This window comes from Corylus avellana, chromosome ca11, assembly GCF_901000735.1.
Source record: "Corylus avellana chromosome ca11, CavTom2PMs-1.0".
In the NCBI taxonomy this organism is placed as follows: domain Eukaryota; kingdom Viridiplantae; phylum Streptophyta; class Magnoliopsida; order Fagales; family Betulaceae; genus Corylus; species Corylus avellana.
Genome location: NC_081551.1, coordinates 16,862,764 through 16,881,201, shown reverse-complemented (window position 1 = coordinate 16,881,201; position 18,438 = coordinate 16,862,764). Strand labels below are relative to the sequence as shown.

The 18,438-nt window shown below is 32.3% G+C and overlaps 1 protein-coding gene across 1 annotated transcript; it reads right to left on the bottom strand.

Moving 5' to 3' along the window:
* Positions 1-5,372: 5,372 nt before the first annotated feature.
* Positions 5,373-6,465, bottom strand: LOC132166491 (ethylene-responsive transcription factor WIN1-like). Its single transcript, XM_059577312.1, has 2 exons — positions 6,314-6,465; positions 5,373-6,227 (listed from the first exon to the last, which is right to left on the bottom strand). The coding sequence occupies exons 1-2, from the start codon at positions 6,391-6,393 to the stop codon at positions 5,696-5,698; spliced, it is 612 nt and encodes a 203-aa protein (XP_059433295.1). The 5' UTR covers positions 6,394-6,465; the 3' UTR covers positions 5,373-5,695.
* Between the last annotated feature and the right edge of the window lie 11,973 nt (positions 6,466-18,438).

Genomic DNA, 18,438 nt, shown 5'->3' with positions numbered 1-18,438 from the left:
TAATCATATGATTCATATACAATGATTATCACAATTGATTCAATTGAATTAAACAATATATTACTTATAACTACAATTTAATGAAAGCATTATTAGATACTTTAGGAATTTAGGATTTAGGAGTTTGAACATTACCATTTACCATTAGATATTAAGTTCAATTCAAAGAAAAAAGATTATAAGTAAATATGATAATAATTTAAATAATTAATCATATGATATAATTTAATGAGATTATATGATTATATAATATCAAATTAAGTAATTGACATTAGATTCAACAATGTGTTACTTATAATCACAATTGAAGTATTAATGTATTTTTTGAACATTTTTTAGAAAAAAGAAATTTAACCTATTTTTGAAAAAAGAAGAAAAAAAAAAGGAAAATTAACCATTTTTTAAACAATTTTGAATTTTTTGAACCATTTGTAACAATTTTTTAAAAATTGAATCATTGATATATAGTTAATAGTTTTACCCTTGAACCTTTTTTTAAAATATATATATATATAAGGTAAAACTACGTCGTTTTGCACTTCTATATATTCATCTATTTCTTCCCAACCCTAAATCTCACGAAAATCACCTCAATTAAATGTAAATTTTGGGTCAAATATTTTTGATTTAATATTTAAGGAAATTTTTTTAAAGTATAAGTAAATGTAAATTTTGGGTCAAATATTTTTGATTTTTCAATTTGGGCTCTTTTTGATAGCAATTGGGCCCAAGAAGACACTAAAAATAAAAAATAAAATAAAAAAATGAGGGTAAAAAAAGGCCCAAAAAGCCCAAAAAAAGAAGCCCAAAAGGGCCCACAAAGGCTCCAAAAAAAGCCTAATTTTGAAAAAGCGGTTAGCGGGTGGTTATCTATTTCACTAACCGCTAACTGGTGGTTAACCGCCAACCGCTAACCGGCGGTTAGCGGTTAGTGAAATTTACTAACCGCCTTGACACCCCTACCGGGAACGTTTTAGTCCTATTCATCAGAGGATTGTAACAGAACGCTGAAAGCTGCTTGATTAATGATTGCGCTTAAAATGATGCATTAGTCGTGAATTTATCATTTTATTGCGAGGAGTAAAATGCTATATCATCTTCTTATCATTTTAAAGTTGATGTGGCTTTTAAAGCCATCGTTGGATCAAAATTCAATAGTGGTTCATCTCAAATCCAATGATAATTTCAAAAGCCACACCAACTTTAAAGGGATTAAAAAATGGTATGTCACTCTATTATGAAAGTGATGAAACTTTGTTATCCTAGCTCGTTGTTATTGGCATCCTTGCTATCTGCGCTCATGAGTTGTCCCTTATGAGGGCCCTTGAGGAAACAAGCATCCACCCCAATTACATGCCTACAACCTGCTTTGAACGCTTCTTTCATGGTTGCTAGGGAGATTGGTCTTTCAACCCTCAACAGTACACAGCTACCAACATGTGTTTTCCTAATAGTTGCAGCATTGTCCCACAATCGATAGGATTGTTCATCTAACTTCCCAAATATTTTTGACTCTGCCTTTAAAGGCAAAAAAATGTAGTATTAGTAACGTGTGTACTGTTCATTATTTTTCGCCACGTTATCATTTAGTAACGTGTCACTTTACCCACGTTACTACATGGTAACGTGTAATTTGACACGTTACTAACTCGAAAACAGGAAAAAAAATAAAATAAAATTAAAAAATAAAAAATTCGAAAACTTTAGTAACGTGTCAAAGTTGGCACGTTACTAAATGATAACGTGTCAAATTTAACACGTTATTAATTTTAAAACTGAAAGAAAAAAAAAATAAAAGAAAAATTGAAAACTTTAGTAACATGTCAAATTTGACACGTTACTAAATGGTATCATGTCAAATTTGACACGTTACTAAATGGTATCATGTCAAATTTGACACGTTACTAGATCGAAAACTGAAAAATAAATAAATAAATAAAAATTCGAAAAGTTTAGTAATGTGTCAAAGTTGACACGTTACTAAATGGTAACGTGTCAAATTTGACACATTACTAATTCAAAAACTGAAGAAAAAAAAAAAAATCGAAAACTTTAGTAACGTGTCAAATTTGACACGTTACAAAATGGTAACATGTCAAAATTTGACACGTTACCATGAACGTGAAACTACTTACTTTTTTTTTTTTTTTTTTTTTTTCTTTCTTCTTCCCTCTTTTTTCTTCCTCCCTATCGCACTTTTTCTTTCTTCTTTCTTCTGCTCTTTTTCTCTCTTTTGCTCTCACGCCCAGTATACCCCCATGGAATCTCCCTCTTCTCTTAAATGGGAAGAAGAAAAAGAAAAGGAGAAGAGAAGATAAGAAGAAAATGAAAAAGAGAAGAAAAGTTTTTCTGTTGGGTTTGGGTTTGGGTGTTTGAAATTTTTCTGCTGGGTTTGGGTGTTTGAAATATTTCTGGGTCTGATTTTCTGGTTGGGTTGGTTTGATTTTTCAAGTTGAATCCACTTGGGGAATGGACATCGTATACTCTAATGGGTAATTTTTCTGATTTTTATAGTTAATTTTTCTGGTTGATTTTTTTGATCTTTTTATCTCTTTCAAATTAATTAATTATTTGCAACTTGTTTAGCTTCTTTTCTTAATTACATGAGTATTGTTGACCCAAGACACTATAGAGAAGTAAGGCAGAGACCGTGGAGAAAATGGGCAGCCGAGATTCGAGACCTACAAAACGCAGCAAGAGTTTGGCTTGGAATCATAGTAAAGGCATTGAAATTCTTTTTAATGAAAAAACACAAAACTTGCAAGCCTAAGAGCACTACTCATCCAAATTACTGAAATAAATTTGAAAAAAAAATAATAATAATTTTTTACTAAATTTTTAAACTTTAGTAAAATGTCATTTTTGACATGTTACTACGTTACTAAACTTTAGTAACGTGTCAGAAGCTAACACGTTACTAATAGGAATTTAGTAACACCCAAATTGGTAATACGCCGCACATGTTACTAGCCACACGTTACTAACATTTAGTAACGTGTTAGGCCTATTGACATGTTACTAATGTGTCGTTACTAATCATAAAGTTTTTTGTAATGTTTCTTCTAGCCTTAAAAAGCTTTCTATCATTTACATTGACATTCCACTTATCTTTCACCTTTTCTTGGAGGGCTTTTATTGGCAAACCGGGTTGGGTTCTAAACTCACCCATTAATTTATCAGTTATCAAAGTAGAACTTATGATATTATTCTTGTACCACCTCGAGCATGAATGCTTTAGCTTCAAAGACCTTACTTGGAATGTCTCTTCGCCCTTCACTTGATGCCCATAGACTCTTACTCACAACAACTATCTTTGCACACTATACACACCTTATCCTTATCATTTTTCTTGAAAACTATATCCTTCCCCCTTGATACATTATATTGTTTAATAGCTTCTTTGAACGTATATACATCTAGAAATCTCTATCCATTCTCCACTTTGGGATTAATCAAGTCAATTGTTTGGAATGTGCAATACCTAGTCACACATTTAGGTAGGGATGACACATCTTCATCGCTACCACATAGGGACTCGAATATATCACTCGGATAATCATAGGGCAGATAATGATGATGATGAGAATGAGTGAACCTCCTTACCCCTAGATGTGCTCGCATTTGAGGTGTCATCAACGTTTGAGTTGTTGTACATGTACAACCATTTGTGACCCATCAACCACATTGCTTCTATCATCCCCACTGCATCAACTTCTACCTCATAACATCCATCACTTTCATCCTCACCCCTCTCCGCATCAATTTCTACCTAATCATTATCATCAGCTTCTATGAAATCTAAACTTACCCTTCCAAACTTACCCTTAAGAAGCTAAGGCTAGGAAAAAAAAATGAATAGCTCTCACTAGCTAGGAAAAAAAATGCATCAACTTACCCTCATAACATATGGCAGATGATGATGATGATGAGAATGAGTGAACCTCCTTACCCCTAGATGTGCTTGCATTTGAGGTGTCATCAACGTTTGAGTTGTTGTACACAACCATTTGTGACCCATCACCCACATTGCTTCTATCACCCCCACTGCATCAACTTCTACCTCATAACGTTCATCACTTTCATCCTCACCCCTCTCCGCATCAATTTCTACCTAATCATTATCATCAACTTCTATGAAATCCAAACTTACCCTTAAGTGGCTAAGGATAGGAAAAAAAAATGAATAGCTCTCACTAGCATTTTCAAGGTAGCTAGGATGGGGCCAAATTGATTCAAAGATTGGACCTAAGTTGGGTTATTACACAAATGTTAAAATAAGCTAGCAAATATTTTCGAAGAAAAAAACAGTTGACTACCTAAAAGCTAGCTAACACATTCTGGTTTACATGCATTTACACCGAATGCTTTAAGGAGGCATCTTCTTCAAAATTTAAAAAATAAAAAAAAATAAAAATAAAAAATAAAAAAAATAAAGGATTGCACCTTAGATCTACTCTCCAATTTTTTTTTTTTCTTTTTCATCGTTTGTTTTTAAATATATGTTAAATTGGTCCTTCATAGATGAAACATCGATCACTATTCATCTTTTGGGGGGTGAATAGGTGTTCTATGACAAACTTTACCAATTAAAAATAAGAAAGGCACATTACACACATAATGATCAATCAACAAAAACCCAAAATATAAGTGCATTAAATGAATTTTTGTTAACGAAGTGTAAAATTTTTGAAGAATTTTTTAAAAGAAAAATCACTTAGAGGGGCATTGAGCCCCGGGAAATTCCATTATAGAAGAAAAGTTTTACAATTTGTTTAATTAAGTACTCAAAAAACCTTTGTAGACTCCAAAAAAAAAAATGTAGTACTATTCCTAGCATTTTCCTTTAGTACCCCGCAAAATACTTTTATTTGTGAAATTTATTATGGCATAACCAAAAACAAATATATGTTGTAAATCAATTATTGTTGTGTACTTAAGTTTTGACCATATTCATAGATCACGCTTATATATATATATATATATATATATATATATATATATATATATATATATATGCTTTTGTGACCGTCTCGTATGCAAAATACGAGTAATTTTAGAAGTTATTCTCGTGTCACTTTTATATCTCTTCGAAAATGAAATGGCTTTTAAAATCACTACTTGATCAAAATTCAATAAAAATTCAATAAAGACTTAAAATTACTCGTAAAATATACTTCGTTAAAATCCATATTACATATTACATATATCAAGAATGCCAAATGCACATGAAAGAGAATATATATATATATGGGTGAAAAAAAAATTGATACATTGGTCAGAACAATATGAAGCCTAATCCACAAAAAGGATATTGGTACTAAACAAACACAATTGTATTTTAATTATGGTCACACATACTATATTTGCTCAAACCTCCTACATTAATTGGTTTGGTTTTGGTATCATATTGGTTTTGCTACGTACAAAACCCATTTACTTATCATCATCTCTTTCTCTCTGTGCACATATACACTTATGTAATAAAGAAAGAGAGAAACGGTAAATACTATAATTTCGTCCAACGTTCAACGTTCATCTAACAATGCTGACATGTCATTTCTGATCGTCATGTCAGCATTGTTAAATTAACGTTGAATAGAATTATAGCAAGACAGAAAGCTCTATACAAACACAAGACTTTTCTATACGTATACAACTTTAATTATATGAATAAATATAGCATGAGATAATGAGGTTAGAGGTAAAAGCTTTCCTCTCCTGAAGGGCTAGGACAATTCCCGTTGAGAAGCTCCTCTATCATTTGCAGGGCAATTCTCTCCTCTTCATCCATCTCTGCTCGGAGTTCCGGCCCGGTAAACGCGGGCAGGGAGTCGGAAGACAAAGGCAACGAACTGTTTTGATCAGCACCGTCCACGGCGGCATTCTTAGTCCCCAGCTGAACGGTCATGATCCAACTCGAGCCAGAGCGTTGACCGGCACGTTTCTGCCACACGCCGATATGAGAGCTCTCAGTGTCGAGCCTAAGACAAGTCATGGACGGCGATGGCGCCTTGCTACATTTCCGAAGCTTTGCATGCAGGATTTCCGACAAATCCTTGGGTGGCGACGGCAGCGGATCCTCGCTCCTCATCGGCTCCCCGGCCGGCGTTTGAGTTATCGGGAAGTTGGTTTTGGCGTTGCGGCCGCTCATCAAAATGGCGGCTTGGTCGTATGCTCGAGCTGCCTCTTCGGCTGTCTCAAATGTGCCTAGCCATATCCTTCTCTTCCTGTGTTCAAAAAAATGTCAAAAAATAGAATAAAATTGCTTCGTCGAAGGAAAAAAGAAAGGAGAAGTTGGTGGGGGCAAGATTACAGCAAAGGGTGGCGTATTTCGGAGACCCAGGAGCCCCAATGACGCTGCCTAACGCCTCTGAACTTCTTTGAATGCACCATGTTGATGGGAGAGAGAGAGAGAGAGAGTGTGAAGTACAGAGGGAACGGAAAAGGAAGATATAGAAGTGTGGAGTGAAGGTGAACGTACAGTGTCGGCGAACTGTATTGCTTGTAATAAACATTGCTACCTAAACCCTTCCATTATATAGCTACAGACCTCCCCGATATATATATATATATATATATATATATATAGAGAGAGAGAGAGAGAGAGAGAGAGAGAGAACTTCTCCCCAATAAATGGATGTTCTTGACCTGCACGTTTTGAGTCGTGAACGAAAACGACTTACATATAAGTAATTAGCTGGTAGGGTTTAAGAGGCTTAAACCTTAATTCCCCACCAAATATTTAGGGTTACAATTTTTTATTTGAAATTAATGGGTTGAAGGGTCTGACCTATTAGTTTAGACGTGTTGAGTTGGAGCTAATTTAAATAATCTTATCTTCACGTACGTTTCAACACAATTTGAACCCAACACGTAAATACAATATTTTTTTTTTGGTTTTTGTTGGCAAGGGGTCAGAGGCGATCGAAAATTGAAATGATAGCGAGATGTGGCTAAGGGTGAAGTTGAAGATAATATGGCCACTAGGGGTGTCAACCCGGTCCGGTTTCCCGGTTTTTGGCCAAAACCGGAACCGGAACCGGGGTACCCCGGTTCTCGGTTTTGGGAAACCGGAACCGGAATCGGGACCCTGGTTAACCGAGGTCCCGGTTCCCGGCCGGTTCCGGTTTTACCCCATCCCGTAACCGGTTTTTGAAAAAAATTAGTGTTTGAGGCTTATTTTAGATATTAGGCCTAAAATAAGCCCATTATTTTTTTTCATAAGTTAGCTCATTTAAAAAAAAGTTATTAATCTTTTTGTCTAAATTAAAGAGGCTTTATTGTGATTGTTCCAAATAATTAAAAAATAAACCTAAAAAAGCCTAAAAATCCTAAAAAAATCAAAATTTTTTAAATACCCTAAAAATCATTTTAAATTAGATACATAAAGAAAACATTAAAACAATAAAAAGTAAAAACAAGTATGTAAACAAACCAACATGCACAAAAAATAAATACCCCTTACTACAACAATTCAAAACCCAAAAAAATAAAAAATAAAACAAGTATTTAAATAATCTACCAATCAAAAGAAATACACTCACAATAAAAATACTTCACAAACATATATATATATATATATATATATATATATAATAAAATAAGACCCGGTTCCGGTTTTCCCGGTTTTTACCGGGACCGGAACCGGGGTCCCGGTTTTTTTTTTTGGCAACTGGAACCGGAACCGGTCCCCGGTTTCCCGGTTTTCCGGTCCCGGTTCCGGTTTCCCGGTTATTTTTGACACTCCTAATGGCCACTGTCATAGTCATGAGAAAATAATGTTTGTCCTCTCTTTGTTATGTTAGGGCTGATCTAGATAATCTTATATTCATATTTCAATACGATTTGAACCCAACACATAATAAATACATCATTTTTGTATTTTTGTTTTTTGTTAGCCGAAGCTAGAAGTGACTGAAAAATTGAAATGATAGCAAGATGTAGCTAAGGGTGAAGTTACTCTGGCACGACCACTATCATAGTCAGGAGAAAAGAATGCTAATTTTGTCGTCTCTTTATGTTAAGTTATGACTTATCTATATCATCTTATACTTATACTTCAACATAATTTGAACTCAACACACAAATACAACCATTTTTTTGTTATTTTTTGTTGGCGGCCATTGGTCCAAAAAAAAAAAAAAAAACCATTTTTAATTTAAGTAATGGTCCAAGGAGTACTGTATTGTATTACTTAAGAGGTGACGTACGTAGAGGATCTATAAGAGAGGTCCAGCTTAAGCTGTGGTGATCCCAATTCTAGACGTCGTTTTAATTCATTAAATGGGCAATTAAGAGCCTTCAACTATTCCGTTGGCTTAATTGGTTTTGTATTTAAGATTTGCAAGGGAAGGTGACAGATTATTAAAAGGAAAACAACGAATATGCATGACAAAAAGCAAGGTGCCAGACACCACAAATCCTGCACATGCATTGTGGTTGGAAAATATGTTTTTGGTTGGTTTACTCACTTTGCTTTTTCGCTTAAATATATATCAACTTCTTAATGTGGTAATGAAAGTTTGAGTTTTCCATCTAATTATATGTTTCTGGGGATAAATGCATTGAAAGCAATACCCAATATGGGGGAAGTAATTCCCATCTGGCAACATCTTCGGATCGAGTGTTTTTTTTTTAAAAAAACATTTATTTTATTCTATTAAAGATATTTTTGTCATTTGGGAGAGACATTTGTTTCAATTGAGAGTTTGGAGGAGGAAAACATTATTAATTGGGTTATAATTTGAAAAAAGGTATGTAATTTTTCTCAATAATCTTTAAATAGACTTAGAACCATAATAATTTACTCCCGTAAAACAAACTCAATGACAATGAGTACTCCAAATTGAAACATCTTACCATGCATGTTGTCTTACTGAAAACGAACACAACTCATATTTGTTTTCTACCATTTTAAAATAACTAATTAATCAATCTAAATTTCTTCTGTCAATTTATTTATAAAGCACAATCTCATATAAAATTGTACTAAAAAAAATACAGTCAAATTTTTTATTAAAAAAATTAATTATTAAATTTGTAAATCTCACATTAATTTTTTTAAAAAATTAAATGAGATAAAAGGACCGAAAAATGACAAATACAGTTCTTTTCTTTACGAAGTCCGACGCTAAATGTGGAGCCTGTATTTATGTCTGCATGTGTTTCCTAAACACAAGGATGACGTCATGATAAGGCTGAATAGTGAGTGGGTCTACAAGTTCCCAAAGACGTGGAACTAAATGACGACACACACGTGTTCTCACTTACCATTTTGTCATCATTCTACGCAGGTGTATTCGAAATTACGATTTTGTAATAATAATTTATATTTTTAAAAAATATTGTAAAACATTACAATTTAAAATAAATAAATAAAAAAATTTGCAATTTGTATAAGTAGGCTAGAAAATATTTATTTAAAAAAAATACAAATTTAAACCAAAATTACAATTTATTATAACAAATATTAATATTTTAAAAATGTAATTTTTAAAACTACACCGCAACCTCAAATATTTCACCATACGTCTGTCACTTTTTCTGGGCCCATATATTTGCTTTCAAAACGTGGCCCTCAGCTTTGTTCGCCGGGAAATATCCACGTCGAATCTCATAAGTAACATCTGCTGCGATGCGTACGTACCATAACTGTTTCCAGGCGAAAGAGTCAAGTTCCATGATGCAAATACCTCCCTGCTAGAGACGCGCCCATTAAACCACTTCTTTCACTATTTTTTTATTATTTTTCTTTTTCTTTTTATAATTAAGACGGATAAGTTTTTACCCGATCAATAAATTTAGTCATAAATTTGATGATGGGTTCATTATTTTTATTTCAATTGAATATTTTACGCGATTTAATATTATAATATTATAGCTATATATAATGAGTTCGAACTTTAACTTTATAATTTATTTTTAATTTGAGTTAAATATGCATTTTTTTATCAATTAATAGGTTCAATATGCTTAATTAAATAGGTTAAAATATGATTGACCTACATATATATATATATATATATATATGGATCCGAAACCCCTTGAATTTTTTAGAAAATTCACGTCTTATAATCATATTTGGCCACGTGACAATTTTTGACACAATATAGATACATGACAACACGCGAATATAAAGAGCATTAACGTAGTTGTACGCATAAACGCATAAACAACGACTTTTTGTCGTGACTCGACACGTACGATGTGGTCCATATATAGAGCACAGAAAAAGCTTCAATTTTCCTTCCCCCACTTTGCTTAATAAATTTTTCTTGGTCCCGCTTTGTTTAATTGCCTGCACAGAGAATTTAGACGCTTTTCTATCCTTTATTTATTTATTTTGTATGTATGTAAATGCAGTGGTGGGACATCTCTTTGTGTTACACCTGTTACATATTTAGATTACACAAATGATTGGTGTCATCAATATTTTTTTTTTTTTTTTTTTTATAAATTTAATAGATCAATGATTGATCTGGCTTACATAAAATAATAGCATGTATGCTGTAGTTTAATCAACGGTCAAAATTGAATCTTAAAGTTGACTTATTTTTAGAAGCTTTTAATATGAGAGAGAAAATGAAGAGAGATTTTGAAAAATTCAATCTCAACCGTTGATTAAATTATAACAAAATAACAGCATGTAAACCAAATCTATAAGATAATATAAAGAAATATGAGTAAAATATTAATACCAATCATTTCTCCTAACATTTTTACAAAAATTTTGCACTACGCATGCCATGTGGACAAAGAATAACTTTATTTTTTATTTTTTATTTTTATGTTTTGGGTAACAAAGATTTACGCTCAAAGCAGCGAAAAAAAAAAATTGGTAATCTCAAAGACTAATAAGCAATGACATGAGGTATGTGGATCTCTTACAATTTTAAAGAACTTATAGATTTTTAAATTATGTGAATGATTTAGAAAATGCATTAAAAAGAATTTTTCTCTCAAAAAGTTTTTTCTTCACTTTTGATCATTTGAAGAGACGGTTATTATTTAGAAAACTAAAAGACAGTTTTTGGCTCAAAAGTTTTTACAACATAAAGTGTAAGAACATGATGAAATATACTCAATTTTTATTGGTAATATGCCTCATTTTTAATATGTAACATTTTATAAGCTATTTCAGATAGAATTAGAGCCTTTTTTTTTTTTAATTGAAAGGAAAAATGTTATCGGGGAGGATGTTTTTCATTTCTGATCCGAATGGAAGAGAGAATGAGAAATTCTGTGGGAATGTTTCCAAAAATAAGAATTGGAAACGGCTCATTGAGCTAAAACATATACTCTAAAATTGGCATATCGAGATACTTTTAAAGCATTACAACTTTAAAAGGAAGAAAAAGTTAAACTAATATCATAAATATAGTTTGCAAAAGACCAAGACGAAAAAAAAGTAAAGCTATTAATAGCTAAAATAACAAGGAGAGCATCCCCTTCAACCGAAATACCCATAGAAGCAGCCAAATGAACTACCAAAAAGGCTGTATGAGCTTCACCTTGTAAAACATCAGTAAAAACAAATTTATGAGTAACCGCTGCAAAAATGAAAAGATAGAATTATAACTTGAATTCAAATAGTTAGAGATAAGAAATAGCCTGAGTTCACACAGCTTTAAAATCTACAAATTTTTTTTTTTAAAAAAAAAAAAAAATTGTAGGAAATTATTATCAATATAGTTAAGCCGGACAAAGATTCTCATTTCATAGTAAATTACCAAGTTATGGTGAAGATGAATAAATTATAATTCTTACTTGGGTGTAACTTTTTATTCTAATAATTAAATACAAGGTGAAGAAATTCCCACGCAATGAATCTGTACGTAATAGCATTTATTACACATTTAAAGCAACTTTTACTGCACATTTAAGACAACACAAAGGAGCTAGGATAACAAGGCAAAATCGACACACACTAGAAACACACATACTGATGAAGTTTGGCTTGGGATGATGGAAATCAAAGAATAATCATGCAAGTAAAAAGCTTTTTGTGAATGGTTTATTAAAGTTATTATGCTATGCTGTCAACATTATTATGTAGACCCATCAAACCTCATAGTACTACAAAATTTTCAGATTAAAAATTCCATTAAAAAAAAATATATCATACAATTAGGAGCCTAAATATCAAGTTCGTTATGTAATCTTTTGGATATGTTCTAGTCCTATTCATCAGAGGATTGTAACAGAACACTGAATGCCGCTTCATTAATGATTGCGCTTAAAATGATGCATTAGTTGCGAATTTATCATTTTATTGCAAGGAGTAAAATGCTGTATCATCTTCTTATCATTCTAAAGTTGATGTGGCTTTTAAAACCATCGTTTGATCAAAATTCAATAGTGGTTCATCTCAAATCTAATGATAATTTCAAAAGCCACATCAACTTTAAAGGGATTAAAAAATGGTATGTAGCATCACTCTATTATGAAAGTGATGAAACTTTGTTATCCTAGCTCATTGTTATTGGCATCCCTGCTAACTGCGCTCATGAGGTGTCCCTTATGAGGGTGATAAGCGTCGAATGTTATACATTCAAGCCCCTTAATTTACATATGTTAATTCCTTAGCATTGTTATTTGTTTGATTTTGTTTTGTTTTTGTGTTTTCAGGATATAAATCAAGATGCAATTAATTCCATTGATTTTGGGCTTAAAAGCACACTTTGAGAAGACCTAGAAGATATGATTAAGCTTAACCAATCATGGTTAAGTTTAAATCAAATAAAGAAAATGATTAATTCGAAATTTCTCAAATTGGAGTCAAAATCGGATTGGATTCAATTTTGGATTCTGCATACGTCTCGGTATTTTGGCCATAACTTTCAGTTCAAATATCCGATTGAGGTGATTCAAGCGGCACTGGAAAGCTAACTCAAATTTCTACAAATCATTGTGAAATATCATTTTCCTAATTCGGAGCGCTGCATTGCCAAAATTTCCCTGCAAGATAGGAACGCAATTCTGGGCGAATCCTATTCCGATTTGGACTTAGGTTTTCTTTATCATAATTGGACTTGGACTTAAATCTCCGAAATTTATAGGATTCCTAGGGCTTCTAGGACTCTCCTAAGCCCTATAAATAGGCCTCTAAGCATTGAGAAAAAACACACCGCCTCTTAGAGCAAAATTCAGTAAATTGTCTTTGGAGCTTAGGAGATTATGAGCGGCTAAACCCCTTCGTGGGGTATTGATGTAGCCCTTTCCAAGCACAATGGTTTGATTGTATTTAATTTCTAGATTTTCAATTTATGCATGTTTATTGTATAATTATGAGGATTGCTACAATTGATTTATGTTCTTAATTATTAAATGCAATTGCTCTTAAATTCCAAAATCAATATTTGTGAAATTCTTCTCTTGTCTTAGAAAGTATTTTACTTTTATTGATCTCAAATCATTCTTGTTTTCTGTGATTATGAGGATGATGGTTATACAATGGGTTTAATTGACATATGATCAATAGGATTTGATAGGCCATGCTTAGGGAAGACGGATTGTACTACACCCTAGTTTAGTGTAATTTAGGTAGACAGTCCGTGCCAACCGAAGATGGGTTACACTTATTCATTGATTGTATGTATCCTGTTATAGAATTTGATAATTTATACCTAGGGAAGACGGGTCGTACCGCGTCTTAGTGGTTAGGTGGACGATCCGTGCCAACCGAAGATAGATTATGCTTATTCTTTAATAAAGTAGTTTATTGTTTATTTATAACATGCATAGAATGAATTTATGGGATTAATTATGATTAACTATTGTTGTGCGGATAAAGGTGAAGTCAATACCCTGCTCTCTCTCTCTCTTATTTTAAATCTCTTTTATTTTCATGCACTTTAGTTTTTAAGCAAATCAAATCAAAACCCCTTTTAATTAAGTTAACTTTGATCTTTTAATTTTGATAATTAAACCCTTGCAGTCCTTGAGGTTCGACACCCTCTCTATAGCCGTATCCTACAAAGATTCGTCCTATTGCGAGTGGTTATTTTTATAATTGATATTTTTGGTCACAAAAATACCACATCAGAGGGCCCTTGAGGAAACAAGCATCCACCCCAATTACATACCTACAACCTGCTTTGAACCCTTCTTTCATGGTTGCTAAGGAGATTGGTCTTTCAAACATTGGTCTTTCAACCCTCAACAGTACACAGCTACCAACATGTGTTTTCCTAATAGTTGCAGTATAGTTCCACAATCGATAGGATTGTTCATCTAACTTCCCAAATATTTTTGACTTTGCCTTTAAAGGCAAAAAAATGTAGTATTAGTAACGTGTACTATTCATTATTTTTCGCCATGTTACCATTTAGTAACGTGTCAGTTTGTGACACGTTACTAAAGTTTTTAGTAACGTGTCACTTTACCCACGTTACTAAATGGTAACGTGTAATTTGACACATTACTAACTCGAAAACTGGAAAAAATAAATTAAAAAAAAAATTCGAAAACTTTAGTAACGTGTCAAAGTTGACGCGTTACTAAATGGTAACGTCTCAAAGTTGACGCATTACTAAATGATAATGTGTCAAATTTGACACGTTACTAATTTGAAAACTGAAATAAAATAAAAAAATTCAAAAACTTGAGTAATGTGTAAAAAAAAAATTCGAAAACTTTAGTAACATGTCAAAGTTGACACATTACTAAATGGTAACGTGTCAAATTTGACACATTACAAAATGGTAACATGTCAAATTTGACACGTTACCAATGTGCATTGGAAACATGCGCCAGCTACTTTCCTCTCTTTTTTTTATTTTCTTTCTTCTTCCCTCTTTTTTCTTCCTTCCTATCACACTTTTTATTTCTTCTTTCTTCTTTCTTCTTCTCTTTTTCTCTCTTTTGCTCTCACGCCCAGTATACCCCTATGGCATCTCCCTCTTCTCTTAAATGGGAAGAAGAAAAAGAAAATGAGAAGAGAAAAAGAAGAGAAGATAAGAAGAAAATGAAAAAGAGAAGAAAAGTTTTTCTGTTGGGTTTGGGTTTGGGTTTGGGTGTTTGAAATTTTTCTGGGTCTGATTTTCTGGTCGGTTTGGTTTGATTTTTCAAGTTGAATCCACTTGGGGAACGGACATCGTATACTCTAATGGGTAATTTTTCTGATTTTTACGGTTGATTTTTCTGATCTTTTTATCTCTTTCAAATTAATTAATTATTTGCAACTTGTTTAGTTTCTTTTCTAAATTACATGAGTGTTGTTGAGGTAAGGCAGAGACCGTGGAGGAAATGGGCAGCCGAGATTCGAGACTCATAGAAAGTAGCAAGAGTTTGGCTTGGAATCATAGTAAAGGCTTTGAAATTCTTTTTAATGAAAAAACACAAAACTTGCAGGCCTAAGAGCACTACTCATCCAAATTCCGGAAATAAATTTGAAAAAAAATATATTATTTTTTATTAATTTTTTAAACTTTAGTAACGTGTCATTTTTTACATGTTACTACGTTACTAAACTTTAGTAACGTGTCAGAAGCTAACATGTTACTAATAGGAATTTAGTAACACGCCGCACACGTTACTGACCACACATTACTAACATTTAGTAACGTGTTAAGCCTATTGACATGTTACAAATGTGTTGTTACTAATCAGAAGGTTTTTTGTAGTGTTTCTTCTAGCCTTAAAAAGCTTTCTATCATTTACATTAACATTCCACTTATCTTTCACCTTTTCCTGGAGGGCTTTTATTGGCAAACCAGGTTGGGTTTTAAACTCACCCATTAATTTATCAGTTATCCAAGTAGAACTTATGAAAGTATTCTTGTACTACCTCGAGCATGAATGCTTCGGCTTCAAAGACCTTACTTAGAATGTCTCTTCGCCCTTCACTTGACGCCCATATACTCTATACTCACAACGACTATCTTTGCACACTATATACACCTTATCCTTATCATTTTTCTTGAAAACTATATACTTCCCCCTTGATACATTATATTGTCTAATAACTTCTCTGAACGTATATACATCTGGAAATCTCTATCCATTCTCCACTTTTGGATTAATCAAGTCAATTGTTTGGAATGTGCAATACCTAGTCACACATTTAAGTAGGGATGACACATCTTCATCACTACCACGTGGGGACTCGAATATATCACTCGGATAATCATATGGCTTATCATCATCATCATCAGATGATGATGATGATGAGAATGAGTGAACCTCCTTACCCCTAGATGTGCTCGCATTTGAGATGTCATCAATATTTGAGTTGTTGTACACAACCATTTGTGACCCATCACCCACATTGCTTCTATCATCCCCACTGCATCAACTTCTACCTCATGATATCCATCAATTTCATCCTCACCCCTCTCCGCATCAATTTCTACCAAATCATTATCATCGGCTTCTATGAAATCCAAACTTACCCTTAAGTAGCTATGGCTAGGAAAAAAAAAAATGAATAGCCTTCACTAGCATTTTCAAGGTAGCTAGGATGGGGCCAAATTGATTCAAAGATTGGACCTAAGTTGGGTTATTACACAAATGTTAAAATAAGCTAGCAAATATTTTCAAAGGCAAAACAGTTGACTACCTAAAAGCTAGCTAACACATTCTGGTTTACATGCATTCACACCGAATGATTTAAGGAGGCATCTTCTTCAAAAAAAATTTTAAAAAAATAAATAAAGAAAAAAGAAAATAAAGGATTGCACCTTAGATCTACTCTCCAATTTTTTTTTTCTTTTAATTTTTTTTTCTTTTTCATCGTTTGTTTTTAAATATATGTTAAATTGGTCCTTCATATATGAAACATGACTATTCATCTTTTGGGGGTGAATAGGTGTTCAATGACAAACTTTACCAATTAAAAATAAGAAAGGCACATTACACATAATGAGCAATCAACAAAAACCCAAAATATAAGTGCATTAAATTAATAATGCGCTTGAATTTTTAAAGAATTCTTTAAAAGAAAAATCACTCAGAGGGGCATTGAGGTCCGGGAAATTCTATTATAGAAGAAAAGTTTTACAATTTGTTTAATTAAGTACTCAAAAAACCTTTGTAGACTCCCAAAAAAAAAAAAAAATGTAGTACTATTCCAAGCATTTTCCTTTAGTACCCTGCAAAATACTTTTATTTGTAAAATTTATTCTGGCATAACCAAAAACAAATATATGTTGTAAATCAATTATTGTTGTGTACTTAAGTTTTGACCATATTCATAGGTCACGCTTATATATATATATATATATATATATATATGTGCTTTCGTGATCGTTTCGTATGCAAAATACGAGCAATTTTAGAAGTTATTCTCGTGTCACTTTTATATCTTTCCGAAAATGAGATGACTTTTAAAATCACCACTTGATTAAAATTCAATCACAATCAATCAGTTTTATTATTGAATTCAATAATAATTCAATAAAGACTTCTAACATTACTCGTCAAATATACTTCGTTCAAAATCCATATTACATATTACATATATCAAGAATGCCAAATGCACATGAAAGAGAATATATATATATATATATATATGGGTTAAAAAAAATTGATACATTGGTCAGAACAATATGAAGCTTAATCCACAAAAAGGATATTGGTACTAAACAAACACAATTGTATTACAATTATGGTCACACATACTATATTTGCTCAAATTAAACCTCGTACATTGGTTTGGTTTTGGTATCATATTGGTTTTGCTACGTACAAAACCCAATTACTTATCATCATCTCTTTCTCTCTCTGCACATATACACTTATATAATAAAGAAAAGAGAGAAACGGTAAATACTATAATTTCGTCCAACGTTCATCTAACAATGCTGACATGTCATTTCTGATCGTCATGTCAGCATTGTTAGATTAACGTTGAATAGAATTATAGCAAGACAGAAAGCTCTATACAAACACAAGACTTTGTAAGAATTCAATATATAATTAAATGCTAATTGGCAATAAAATTAGCAGCGGAATGAATAATTATATAAATACCTTTAGCCATACTTTGCTAAACCCAATTGAAGAACAGCTTCATAAAAACAAAATTTGGAAAAACTAAAATATTGAGAGGTTCTTCTGACCTATGCCTACCAGTGAGTGCCAATTGATGTAATACACAGGCCTTATTTATAGGTAGGTCAAGAACCCTCAATTAGAGCTGTTACCTTAATTATTCCTCTCATCGAGAAATAAAAAATCAATACAGCTAATTGATTCCACAAAATAAAATCAGTAATGAAATCAATTACTTGTTTCACAAGAATTAAATTAGCAATTTAATTCAGAATATTTGATTTCACACAATAAGCTTTAATTGGAATAAATTACTGAACACCGTAATTATATATATATAATAATATATGTGACATAAATGACATATTTTAAATGGAAATTCTTACAGACTTTTCTATACTTATACAACTTTAAATATATGAATAAATATAGCATGAGATAATGAGG

Coding starts and splice junctions, on each gene's coding strand:
- LOC132166491 (XM_059577312.1), bottom strand. CDS start 6,393: ATGGTGCATTCAAAGAAGTTCAGAGGCGTTAGGCAGCGTCATTGGGGC. Junction 6,228..6,313: donor GAAATACGCCACCCTTTGCT/GTAATCTTGCCC, acceptor TTTTGAACACAG/GAAGAGAAGGATATGGCTAG.